Here is a 13,187-nt window from a genome sequence, read left to right on the forward strand (position 1 = left end):
TTACCACATTTTGTAATTAAGAAGAAAGTGTGAAATTATTATGGCAAACTCTTTTCTGTAAAATACTGTACACTTTAAACCAAACCCATAATAACTCTTGGGGATGTTCAGGTGACAAAAATTTCAGCCAGAAACTGTAGTGGCATTTTGCCGTGTAACTTTGGTTTTATTGAATAGCTAAATTATTCCACCGATTAAGCCTTGATTTATCATGTTGATTACAAGCTCAAACATTCACTTTCACCCAGTTTCGCCACACAGATGTTACCCTTTGGCTAGCTGCCCAAGAAAGAAATACATGTATTGGTCCATCAAGCAAGTGCACAATGGTAGTCAGATTTATTACATCACATCAAAGATGAATACACAACATATGAGGGTCCAGATCCTTAGGGACTCATTTACAAGCCATTTAGAGTTATTCGAACATCTTTCCATGTTTGTGATTGTCCTTTTCGGGCAGCAAAGTGGATTCCAGCTATGATTAAATTTAAGCAGGTGTCCATGGGCAGCTGAACACTAAACTGCAAAAGTCATCCACATTAGCAAATGACACATCCACCTTTCTCCTTGAATGGGTTCTTCTCCTCTGGAATGCCTTTGACCAAAGGATCCTCTTCTGCTCCACCCTGAATGTACTCCGAAATCTCTTCACAGCATGTGGACACCTGACGGAAAAAAGTCATTGAAGTGACAATCAAAGAAAAAAAATGCCTGTATACGCTTTTGAACGCCATTCAGGCCATCCAACTTTGATGTGTAATCCAGCCATGAGTAGATTCAAACGCTTACCTTCGCCCTTTCCAGCTTCACCTCAAGTTTGAGCTGGGTTACCTCCATTTTAGCCTTATCCAGATCTGTCAGTTCTTCTACATTTATAACCGGCATTGTCTGCGAGAATGTGAGAAATCAAATCAGACAATCAAATGTGATGCTTGAGATATTCAATTATACAAAAAAACAATTCTGATGACCAAACTTACTGCCGCTTACGATGAGGTCTCCTCCACTCTGAAAATGGACAGAGATTCTGTACCTCTCCCTCAATCCGGTTTATAAAGTAATCTGCATAAACATTGTAATCTCTTAATCTCATTAAAACAAACACACTTATTTTATCTTTCCATATAGTCGTCTTCTCCACATTTGTGGTCAGCTGTTCTTGTGGATTACCACACATACAACATATTAAATAAATATTTACACATCAAATGAATTACATCCCAAACATAATGAAATTTGATATAAAAGATTTTCTTCTAATGACCCTCGGATTGCAATATAGGTCAAGGGGACATAGAAAGTATTACAGGCTACTGTGATAAGCATGCTAATCCATGTTTACCCCTAACCTGTCACATTAGATAATTCATTATCATTAAAGATATGACAAATGCATTCTCTTAAACAAATTCATAATGAAGTGTTCTTCATTATATTATTATATTGTTAATTCAGAGCCAAACTTCTACTACAACTATAGTAGCTAATAATAATAGCTACTAATAATTTTATTATTATCACTATATTACTATTATTATTCTATAATGATTATGCATTCTATTTGTATTATTTATTTTTATATTAGTATTACTAGAGTAGAATAGTTGTAGTGGTACGTTTGGCTTTGATATAAATCTAAGGTCATTAATTACTACGTCAGTATTATTTATTTCCAACTTTGGGAATAGACGCAATTTGGATGGAATTGTTATGGAAATGACTAAGTATAGCCCGCCCTTCCATTTCCACCCCTGACAAATTCTCCATTTATAAGGCAACGATTGTGAGAAGTCAAGTTAGTAACATATCAGGCGAGTAACATAACAGTAAGTATATCAGAATACACAAGATTTTCGAATCCATAATCTATCACAATGGCGTGTGGTTTGTTTGGATGTCTTCTGCTTATTGTTGCTCTGCTGCAAAGCGCCGTCGGACTTCAACCCAAAGGTAAAGATAACATTCTGCTCTTTTAATAGCTAGTAAAGTGGCGAAACAGAGGCATTCTGATGGTATAAACTTAAAAAGCTGCACGTGAATTTTGAGCATGAGGTTTATTAACGCGTTATTTCTTCCCTCACAGAAGTTTGTCTGTTGCAAGTTGATGAAGGAACGTGCAATGACGACATCCAGCGCTATTACTACAATACAATCACCCAGCAGTGTGAAGAGTTCAGCTATAGTGGTTGTGGAGGAAACGCGAACAACTTCAAATCCTTTTTGGAATGCCAGAAATCATGCTTCAGGATACCAAGTACGTTCATTATAAATGCAAATAAATTCACCATGATTTTATGTAGTAAAACTGTAGTAACTTTGGTGTTTAAGCGGATTGACTACCATTTGTATACCCAGTTTTACTACAAACTATGGTTATTGTAGCAAAACTATCGCAACCATGTTTTTTTTTTTTGGTTTTGTTTGTGGTAAAACCATGGTTTTCATAAGGGATGATCTGTAAACAATACACATGGCATCTTAAATGGGCTTTTTAATGAGAGTTCTGAGGGCAGTTATAGTTTAAAATGATAATTCTGTCATAGTTACTTGTTCAAATGATGTGAAATGCTCACTTCATTGTGTTTTGTTTTGCACACCACAGAAATCCCCCAGATCTGTCGTTTTCAGAAGAAAGAGGGGCCCTGTCGAGGCCTCTTCAAGCGTTATTTCTTCAATATGACCTCCATGCAGTGTGAACCTTTCACTTACGGTGGCTGCCAAGGCAATGAAAACAATTTTGGAAACCTTCAGGAATGTATGGAATATTGCAAACCTCCTAAAAGTAAGTATACACTTAAAAAAAAGTCTCACCGAAGCATTTGCAGATTAAAGAATGTATTTAAAGGCAAGATGGTGGGAAAGTGTTTTTGCCATCTTCAGAAAAAAGCAGCAATAAAGCATTGGACCTTGATAATGATTTGGTGAGAAAAAGTCAATGGTATTAATAAAATTGATGAGCGGAAAATAGGACAAAACATTAAGCGACCTGTGTGCTTGTTGCGACCTAACCGTCTTCATTGGAACACATTAAGACATTTTTTTTGTTGTTCTCGTCTTTTCAAATCATCAGAACAAGCTTGTTTAATGGCCTTCATGGTTTCCAGTCTCTTGCCTGGCTTAGTTAATGGACTTTCGAGATCAAAAGTTAAACATTTCTGTTGTGTTTAATTTTTTTTCAGCAATCCCTGTGATTTGCCTTGATATTTTGGATAAAGGAAAGTGCTTAGCTTCCATACCAAGGTATTACTACAACTCTGCTACAAAAACATGCGAGGAGTTCATCTACACGGGATGTGGAGGAAGCAGCAATAACTTCATCTCCAAACAAAGTTGCATTGATGTTTGTGGTAAAAATAGTAAGTTTGATTGCTTTGGGTTTGTTTGTAATTAATATGAGAAAGTCATTATCAAGACAATAGGACAGCATTATTTTCAATGTTTAACCATTTGTTTTGTTGTTCTCAGGGAGCAAAGGTTGGAGTAAAAAATCAGTAAAAGCTTCTAAAGGGTTCTTAATACGAACAAAGGCTCAGCCACCAAGGGAGAAGTCGGCCAAATAATTGTTCATGAAGTCTTTCTCACTGTTTTACTGACAAAAATGATTGCACTGATTTTACATCCCACACATCCTACTCAGTGTATATATGATATTGTTTTAAACATGCTTGTTTAATGAAAGTTTGTTTTCATGTATTTTTTATGCCTGTGTACATTTTTATTTTCAACAAAACAAGGATTTTCCATTTTTAATTATTTGTATTATTAAAAACAATGAGTCTAACACTGTTTAAGTGATAAAGCATAATGCTTAACTGACAATGATTATTTGCCAACAATATTTAATATGCTAAAGCTTTAATCCGTTCTTCTCTTCAGCAAGAACATATTTAATTGGCAGCAGGTTTCACTAAGTCTAGGCGTAGTAACAAGATAGTCATTACAGAAAGCAAGAATGAAAAATGAAAACAGTCACTGTCTGTTGGCTTAAAAATAGCAGGTTTTTCTTTAATTTATATATGTAATATATCTATTTTTATATCAAATTTTATTCAAATCATTTTGTGTCCCATGCCTTTGTAACGGCACATTATGCCAATCCTGAATAAACAAGCATTTATGAGTCTCTCATCTGCATCAATCATGTCTAATCATTTTTTTAAGTATTAAAGATAACTACCAATTCATGTTGTTTGATCTGTCACATGAAGAATGTTACCATAAATAACACATCATCACACAAACATATTAAGCATAATCACCTGTACATCCATTCTGATTTCCAAAATGCGGTAACATCACATAGTAAAGATAAACTGCTTATATAAATAAATGTTTTTTATGTTATTGTTGTGAAAGTAGGCTATATATGTTCAATATAATTTGTTCTTAATCCACAAAGATTTATTTTTATTATTATTATTGAAACAACAGTGGAAGAATAAAAAGACATTTGAGTATATAAAACAATTAAATCAAAATTCTGTATCTTATATCACAACTCAATCATGTTTCTATTACATTAAGTATCATTTTCAACAGCTTAGATGTCTTAACAGCTTTTCGATTGTTCTGTATTGATGTTAGAGAGTCATAAAAAATCTTCAAATCAGTGGAAAATAATCTACCATTTGATATACAGTCGATATACATTTTGCTTTATGTATATGATATTTTCCTAATAGAATAAGAAGTTTAACTATATTGTCCATTTCCAATAAACCAGTATCACAATCCATAAACAAGACCATTACATCAGTTATAGTGACAAACTTGTAAAACAATTTAAAGAGAAAAATAGAGAATTGGGACCAAAATACATTGGTATTAATCCACAACGATCGCCACTTTTGTTTGAAAGTCTATATAGCGCCCCCTAGTGTATTTATCACGTAATTAACTTGTTTGGCCTGATAAATAGTCTAGACATACAGTAATGTGGCCTAAGGCATCTGTCACACAGAAAATGTAATTTTATGTAACGATCAATAAAGCAAAGCTGATTTATCATGAACAAAATTAGTAGATTAATGTTCCACAAACTAGTCAGTCCCTAGGAGAATGGCTTGAGATTAATGTTGGCTAAAACAGCCACAAGGTGGAGTTCTGTGTTCATGCAGTAAAATGCTCTGCTACAGGAACTCTCTAAGACATTCGTTTGGACATTTCGCGAAAAAAGACCAACATTAACATTGTTGAAGACACACAGTTAACATTTCCAAAAGGATTTCTGCAGCTGAGAATTTTAAGTTGGCATGACAAGGATGGTATTTCATTGTTTTGTTCTCCTATTGCATTTTAGAAAGTTTTGTTTTGCCCAACCTGAATAAGATATTGTAGTTATATATTAAAGGGATAGTTCAATCAATTCTGTCATTAATTACTCACCCTCATGTCGATCCACACCCGTAAGACCTTCATTCATCTTCAGAACACAAATTAAGATATTTTTCATAAAATCCGATGGATCAGTGAGGCTTGCATTGCCAGCAAGATGATTTACACTTTCAGATGCTCAGAAAGCTACTAAAGATGTATTTAAAACAATCCATGTGACTACAGTGGTTCAACCTTAATGTAACGAGAATACTTTTTGTGTGCCAAAAAACTAAACAAAATAACGACTTTATTCAACAATATCTAGTGATGGGCGATTTCAAAACACTGCTTCATGAAGCTTCAAAGCTTTACGAATCTTTTGTTTCGAATCAGTGGTTCAGAGTGCGTATCAAACTACCATTGGCCCTGTCCCAAATGGCATACCCCGGACTTGTGGACTTCCTCAGAGTCCACACTTTGGTGATGTCGTGTAGTGCAGACCTATAGGGCCCTTGGCGCGAGTCCACGAGGACGCATTGAGAGGTATTTTTGGGATAGACTCGATCGCCACGCCAGAAATAACGGTCTGGTTGTTTTTTGACAGCAGGTTCGGGGATAATATTTAGCATCGAGAACAGGTTTCTTTTCTTTTGCAAAATATTATCTCCATGTCAACTACACAGCCTGCTTTTGCTTATGCCACCTGGGCATTAGAAAATATATACATGCTTATCTAAATAATGTATACAGTTGTAATAATACATAATGTTCCATTTGAACTAAGATTACAGTTTTAACACATAATAAACTGTGCGTGAGTTTCAGATGAATTTACAGGTTTAAATATAAATACTAGGTTTACATATGACTCAGTAAAGCCCTGACATTCGATTCTATTTATTTAATGAATCATAATGCGATCGTATTATTCAATGCGCTATTATTATGTTTGAGATATCAATTACTGGTCGATGACCATAATGTTTAGGTAACAACTGGTAAAATGTACACCTAGGTCATAAAATCCATAATGATACTTACACTTAAATATTTTATTCTCAGCCATGTTTTGCTCTTGAGCGAAATCTCCTCCCATCCGTTGTCTGATTGGCATTTCGCAAGGATTCCTGGGTAGCAAAGTGTGCGGAGCCTGCATCTATGAGGGCTTCGCGGAAGACCGCTTCAAGGGTACAAAGGGGGCGCTGCTGAGCACACTTCAGAGCGTTAAAATGCTGAATGGGATGGCCTACGGACTCGTAGACTCGGCGAGCACACGCAATTTAGTTCCACGAGACCGAAAGTCCACATGAAGTGCACCATTTGGAACAGGGCCATTGAAATTTCGAAACACTTATGACCTAACGAAGCCTTGTTTACTGAAATCACGTGACTTTGGCAGTTTGATACACGCTTCGAACCACTGATTCAAAGCTGATTCAAGCTTCTAAGCTTCATGAAAGAGTGTTTTGAAATCCCATCACTAGATCCCATCACTAGATATTGTTGAATAAAGTCGTTATTTCTTTTGTTTTTTTGGTATTTTCGTTGCTTCTTAACATTAAGGTTGAACCACTGTCACATGATTACTGTTTTAAATATGTCTTTAGTAGCTTTCTGGGCATCTGAAAGTGTTAATTATCTTACTGTAAAAGGAGGCATCACTGAGCCATTGGATTTTATCAAAAATATCTTAATTTGTGTTCCAAAGATGAACAAAGGTTCGGGTGTGGAACGACATGACAGTGAGTAATAAATGACAGAATTTTCATTTTTGGGTGAACTAACCCTTTAAGGGGGAAATGATCTATATAGCTACCTGATGGAGTGAAGATTCAATATGCAACATCTTTCCTTGAGGTTAGAGACTCTCCTTAAAGAGAAACTACCTGTGATAATTGCATTGTGATATGTTTGGAAAACATAATGATAAGTCGCAGCTTTTCCTCCAATAACAAGTTCCAGAAATACAGGCTCACTGTGAATTCATGTCACTCATACGTGGGAGTTAGATTACAATCTTACCTCTTTCGCAGAGTCTGCATGTCCTGTGCTGAAGTCTGCAAAGGTTAATAGATTTATACTAAAAAGAGATTTGTTAGCTCTCAGCAGGTTTAGGAGGTTGCACAGCAGCACAACTGAATTTGGGGCTTAATAAAGACATATTTTATGTAGGATTGCTGAGAGGTTGCAGGATACTCCCATGAAATCTATACACAAATCAGTCAGTCAGCAAAGGTGTACTTTATGTAAATCACAAGTCTGGAACTTTCATTTCTCTGAAGTGACACAGTTAAATTGAAAGTGACAGTTTTTCACAGAGACTGCAAAACCCAATAACACATGTTTAATAATGCAGAACATCTCATTTGTCGAAAGCTTCAAATTCTCTTTAGGTGAGGACAAAAAATAAACTTTTTTTTCTTTTTGCTTTAGTACTTGAAGAACTTGTACCCTTTATATATGTATAAATATTAAGGCTTTCTTATTCTGCTAAAATAAGGGTAATAGACAAGAGTAACAGTACTTCAAATTATGCAATATATATTCACTTTGGGGAGAAATAACAAAAAATACACATATATTTAGGACACTAAGGCCCAGTTTCATAGACAAGGCTTAGCTTAAACCAGGATTAGGCCTTAGTTCAATTAGGGCTGTTAGTTGAGGCATTAAATTCTGTCATGAAACTCTAAATGGCGTAGCAAACTGCTAGCAATCACATCATTCTCAGGGCACAGTTGATTGGTTCCTGTTGTATCAGCAGCCAATGAGCTTGCTGCTCAACTTTCAAATACTTGGTCAGTGTTTGCTGTAGCAGTTCAAAAACCCTCCACCTTCCCCAGCTCCACCTGTATAGATCTGCTATGGTTTATTCATGTACGCAATATTGTACAACGGCATGTCTGTGTCTGTGTGTAGGCTGTAAGTGTGTAAACCTCACTCCCCTGAACTCAAGAGGTGCTCTAGTGACCGATGCTAGATACTGCGGTCTTTAGCCTCCTTGTTAGAGTGCCCGACTCCCATGCTGGCAGACCAGGGTTCGAGTCCCACTTAGAGCATGTGGTTCAAACAGGAGGCGTTACATTGGTGCCGTGACCCGGATAGGAGTGAGGTTTAGGGGGGTGAGTGTAACAGACATAGGCTAGTAAGAGTTGTGCATGTAAACTTCACTCTCCTGAATTCAAGAGGCGCGCTAGTGACTGCATTCTTTAGCCTCCTTGTTAGAGCGCCATGTCGGCTGACCCGGTTCGATTCCCTCATAAAGTGGGTGGTTCACATGTACAGCAGAAATAATCAACAGCAGCATTGCAGATCTATTATACCAAGACCAAACATATTAACATTGTCATATCCATTATCATGCCAAACACTTGGGGAATTGTTATGACACAACTAATGTTAAAAAGTGGAAAACCTTATTGTAAAGTGCTACCAAATTCTTTAAAAAATATTTTTTGGAATAAATGGAAAAACAAATCCCAGATTTTCTATGCTCAGAAGGAGAAATATGACAATGCCATTACTTCACACCATTGATATTAACACAAAAGATAATGACCCTATCTTTATCTATAATTTCCCAAACATGATACGCAGTTCATGGAATGAAGAGAAATAATTGTTTGGTTGTTGGGGTTCTTCAAACACAACACGGCCTGTATCTCATTTGCTCAGTGCCTCGGAGAGTGAAGGTGGCATCGTGACAAAGTGCAACGTACTTGCCAAGTTTGCCTGAGCTTGCATTAGACGTGATGACGAGCACTCAGCCTAATTGTCACAAATGGTTTGTTATGGAGACTACACTCTGATTTCTCATTTTTAGGGCTCCATAAAGGAATGATATCATGGGTGGAGTATATGACAACACATCCAAATGGATTAGAATCAGATGAAATAATAGACATCAACGATCATTGCATTATCTTCCTATGAGAGGTCCATAACACAATGTTTCGTAATGCTGCCACCTCAGTGATACAGTACATCTCCTCTGGCCACTATGATTTTGTGCTGCAGAGAGATACTCAATCCTAATGGAATTATCATTGTTTAGTGCGGACCATAGTAGCTTATAAAACAGGTATGATGTGATCTCACGAAAACACACTGGACGCTGGCCTGCTTTCATCCTCCTGTGAGAGACTTGTATGTCCCTCACAGTTCCTCTGTCTTTTCTTTCAGGCATGAGCAGGCTGGTGTTCTGCTCTGATAGCTGTTGTGAGGGAAAAATAAGGACATCTTGTACATCTTGTGTGTTTCCTGCTGAGTTTAACCTTTAACTGAGGTCAGTCTGTACTGTGAAAAGCATCTCTTCTGGATGTGAACGAATAAAGAGGACAACAATTTATAAATGAGGAAATTATTGTTATGATTAAAGGGGACCTATTATGGCCTTTTTTCAAAGTATTGATTTCGTTTTTGTGCTCTACTAGAATAGATTTTCATGCTTGAATGTTCAAAAAAACACACTATTTTTCACCTCTCTTCCCAGTCCAACGCGATCTCACGACCAATTCGTACGTATTTTACGAGGTCGCTAATTTGTACAAATTTGTACGATTTGTCCGAACCCCAGTGATGGGTAGGTTTGGGGGGGTTGGGGGTTAAGGGTACGTCATTCGTACGAATTCATATGAATTTGGAAACTCGTGAAATACGCACGATTTAGCAAATAACGTATGAATTCTTAGTGAGGTCGTATGAATTCGTACAAATTCGTCACCTCGTAAAATACGTACAAATTGCCGTGACATCGGGTTGCCCAGTCTGTCAGTAAAACTAAACAGTATGAAGCCCCTCCTTCTGAAAAGCGCAGTGTGCTCTGATTGGTCCGCTGGACCAGTGTGTTTTGAAAATGTCACGCCCCGCCCACTACCATAAACGGACACTGCTAACACAACTCACAGCCCTTATTATAAATGCCTTGGGTGGGAATTATTTAAATGAGGAATAATGTGATGCATTTGTTCCTGTAAGAAAACTCAAGACGGCGTTTCAGGGAGTTCAGAAACAGTGACACTGATATAACTCCCTTTGAAATGAACATTGCAGACCTTTTCCATGCTCAAAAAGCAACATTAAACACACAAAAAAAATTGGAAATATAAAAAAGCATCATTTAAAACAGGGGTGGGGAACGTTGATCCTGGAGGGCCATTGTCTGGCAGAGTTTAGCTCCAACCCTGAAAAAATAAGTTACCTGCCTGTAACTTTAGTAATCCTGAAGGCCTGGATTGGGTTCAGGTGTTGGAGCTAAACTCTGCAGGACAATGGCCCTCCAGGATCAACGTTCCCCACCCCTGATTTAAAAACAAATTGGGCATTAAATTACAAAAATTATGATGTTTACTTGAAGAGGGATATTCAAAGTGAAAAGTAAAAGCTGTTTAAAATTGTGTGTTCACAAAGAAATGGGGTTAATTTCAAATATATGGATCAGTACACCTCTCTCAGACATGAAATCATTTAATCTCATGCTTCTGAACAGGGCACGTTTAGTCCTTCTGAGCCATAGAGATATCATCCTTTGAAAGTTTTAATGTGTCATAAATATGCTGCTTCATGCTTATCAAATCTTTTCCTGTCTGAGTGTGAGTTTGTGTGTATGAGTGAGAATTTATGCACAGATGGGTGAGGAGGTGGATCAGAAGGAGAGAGACTGTTTGGTTCATGGAAGAGTCATGGTGTTGCATTGTTTTAGCAAGCCGTGCTTTGAAAACCGATCAACACAACAAATGCACAGTGTCTATATCAAACTACAACATCCATGAGCTCAATTTCTTTATTTTTTTTTTTTTTTTTTTGTGAACTTATCACAAAAGGGATGATTAAAAGGTTGTCGAAGTCAGCATTTTATAACTTCAGGAGCATCACAGCAGGATTGGTATTTTCTCCTCAAATTTGTTGCTTATTCTTTCCTTTATCATTGCTTTGAATCTGGCTGCACATTCAAAGTTTGACATCAATTTTCCAGCTCCTTGAACTAAGGCAGAACCTTAACTTTCTCAGTTCACAAATGTGAGAGATTGTATCAAACCTCATGAGAAACATGCTGAGAAAGAGATGGCAGTCAAACCAAAGGGATTTAGTATTTTTCTGTAAGCAAAACCAAGCATCCAAAAGAAATGATCAAAACAATGAAGAAACTGAGAACCGATGATTGCCAATGTATTATGATTATTATGTTTTTAAATAAGCAGCATATTTATGAGACATGTTATTATTTAAGACAGTACTTACCTTCACCTCTCAGGAAAATGTGTCATGGTTCCAAAGTGTATGATGATTAAAATATATATTTTTTGTGAACATAAATTATATACAAATTACTGTAAGCAAAACAATATGTGTGAAATTAATAAATTAAAAAATAAGTGATTAAAAAGGCTGTGAGGAGTAAAAGGTCCTCAAAGGGAGCTGTAGTGATGGATTATACTGTAGAAATAGCGGAAAGAGTGAAAATTTGTCACCATGTGCGAATACTTTTAATACAGCCGGATAACTTTTTTTAGAAAAAAGTAAATCCTTATTCAAAATAACCACTGTACTATTTCCTGATTATTTAAAAAAAAAAAAAAAAAAGCATTTCATAATATCTCAAGCATTTTACACAACTTCTGTATCCTTCTGTTTTTAGTAAACAAGCTGCATCTTGAATTGTGTTAGTTCAGGCACTTCACATATGAACCTCCATTGTAATTGGAACAGTCAATATGGGACCACTTTGTCTGTAACAAATCCATTCTCCCCACTTAAGGAGAACAATTAATTGCAATACAGACATTCTACATTTTCCTCCTTTGCAAGCTCAGGGTTTTGGGCGGCCTTTATGACCACATCCTTTTCAAGGGCCTTTAGCTCCAGCAACAACTGTTGTGCTTATCAGAGATTTACTGAGAAAAAAAGCTATAATCACCTAATACAAAACTGCAAATCATAAACAAAATAATAAACAAGCATTTTGTCGTAAAAGAGCTACTTATTATAGTTTAATCTATTATTCTGTACATGTTTCACATTGTTAAAGTTTAAAATGATTAATGTTCAACTTCCTCCTGTTGCTACTGCACCTAATGAAGTCATGGATCAGGAAATCCCAGTGTATTGTGACAGTTCAGGAAAGTGTTGTGGAGATGTTTGTTGTTATTTGGTGTTGTGGGAGAAAGAAAAAAAAAAGGTGCATTTTACCCCCTGGGACCTTCAACCTAAAAATCTCACATGTTTCTGTGACATTTTTCTGTCTTTATTTGTATGAATTTATAATTTACAGGCAGTCAACAACATGTAGCATTTGTAAATATTTATTTTAGGCTACTTGCAATCCACATCGTTATCGTGCTTTCTAATGCATTACCTACATTAATATGTAATAGTAATTACTTGAAGACAGACATCTTTGACCGTTGCGCCATGTCCCTCTGCTTTTTCAGCGTCTTTATTCATCTCACTGAGGATAACTCTCCTTCTGTATATCTTCTTCTTTGGTATTTATTTAGCCAGTTGTTAAACAGCTGTAGCTACCGGGCACTATTTGAGGGAGCAGCAATTTGTAGTGGTGTCCAAACTCTGAAACCGTTATCGAGTGCACTCATTCAATCCCATAATGCACTGCAACAACCACGTCTGCATCCAAAAAACTGAAAAATGCTGGAGGACGCATTCCAAGGTACAGTAGGAAGCATCAATGCATCTGATTGATCTTTGAAGGCAACATAGATGTATCCTTTGCTGCCTTTGATATCCCACAATCCTATGCGTTCATTCTGTGACAGTTGAGCTAAAAAATAAAGATGGCGTCTGAAAGTTGTGGTTGGTGGTCTGTGTGTAAATGTAGGTTTTTGACCATTGTTTTCCACTTTTGATGTCAT

General features: G+C 36.6%; 2 protein-coding genes across 2 annotated transcripts; one reads left to right on the forward strand and one right to left on the reverse strand.

The window, feature by feature from the left end:
- Positions 1 to 68: 68 nt before the first annotated feature.
- gngt1 (guanine nucleotide binding protein (G protein), gamma transducing activity polypeptide 1) lies at positions 69 to 888 on the reverse strand. Its single transcript, XM_067361498.1, has 2 exons — positions 793 to 888; positions 69 to 668 (listed from the first exon to the last, which is right to left on the reverse strand). The coding sequence occupies exons 1-2, from the start codon at positions 886 to 888 to the stop codon at positions 543 to 545; spliced, it is 222 nt and encodes a 73-aa protein (XP_067217599.1). The 3' UTR covers positions 69 to 542.
- An 877-nt stretch (positions 889 to 1,765) lies between these two features.
- Positions 1,766 to 4,197, forward strand: tfpi2 (tissue factor pathway inhibitor 2). The gene is made up of 5 exons (XM_067411853.1): positions 1,766 to 1,953; positions 2,087 to 2,257; positions 2,606 to 2,785; positions 3,183 to 3,359; positions 3,469 to 4,197. The coding sequence occupies exons 1-5, from the start codon at positions 1,878 to 1,880 to the stop codon at positions 3,561 to 3,563; spliced, it is 699 nt and encodes a 232-aa protein (XP_067267954.1). The 5' UTR covers positions 1,766 to 1,877; the 3' UTR covers positions 3,564 to 4,197.
- The last annotated feature ends 8,990 nt before the right edge of the window (positions 4,198 to 13,187 follow it).

This window comes from Chanodichthys erythropterus, chromosome 15 (assembly GCF_024489055.1).
Source record: "Chanodichthys erythropterus isolate Z2021 chromosome 15, ASM2448905v1, whole genome shotgun sequence".
Classification (NCBI taxonomy): domain Eukaryota; kingdom Metazoa; phylum Chordata; class Actinopteri; order Cypriniformes; family Xenocyprididae; genus Chanodichthys; species Chanodichthys erythropterus.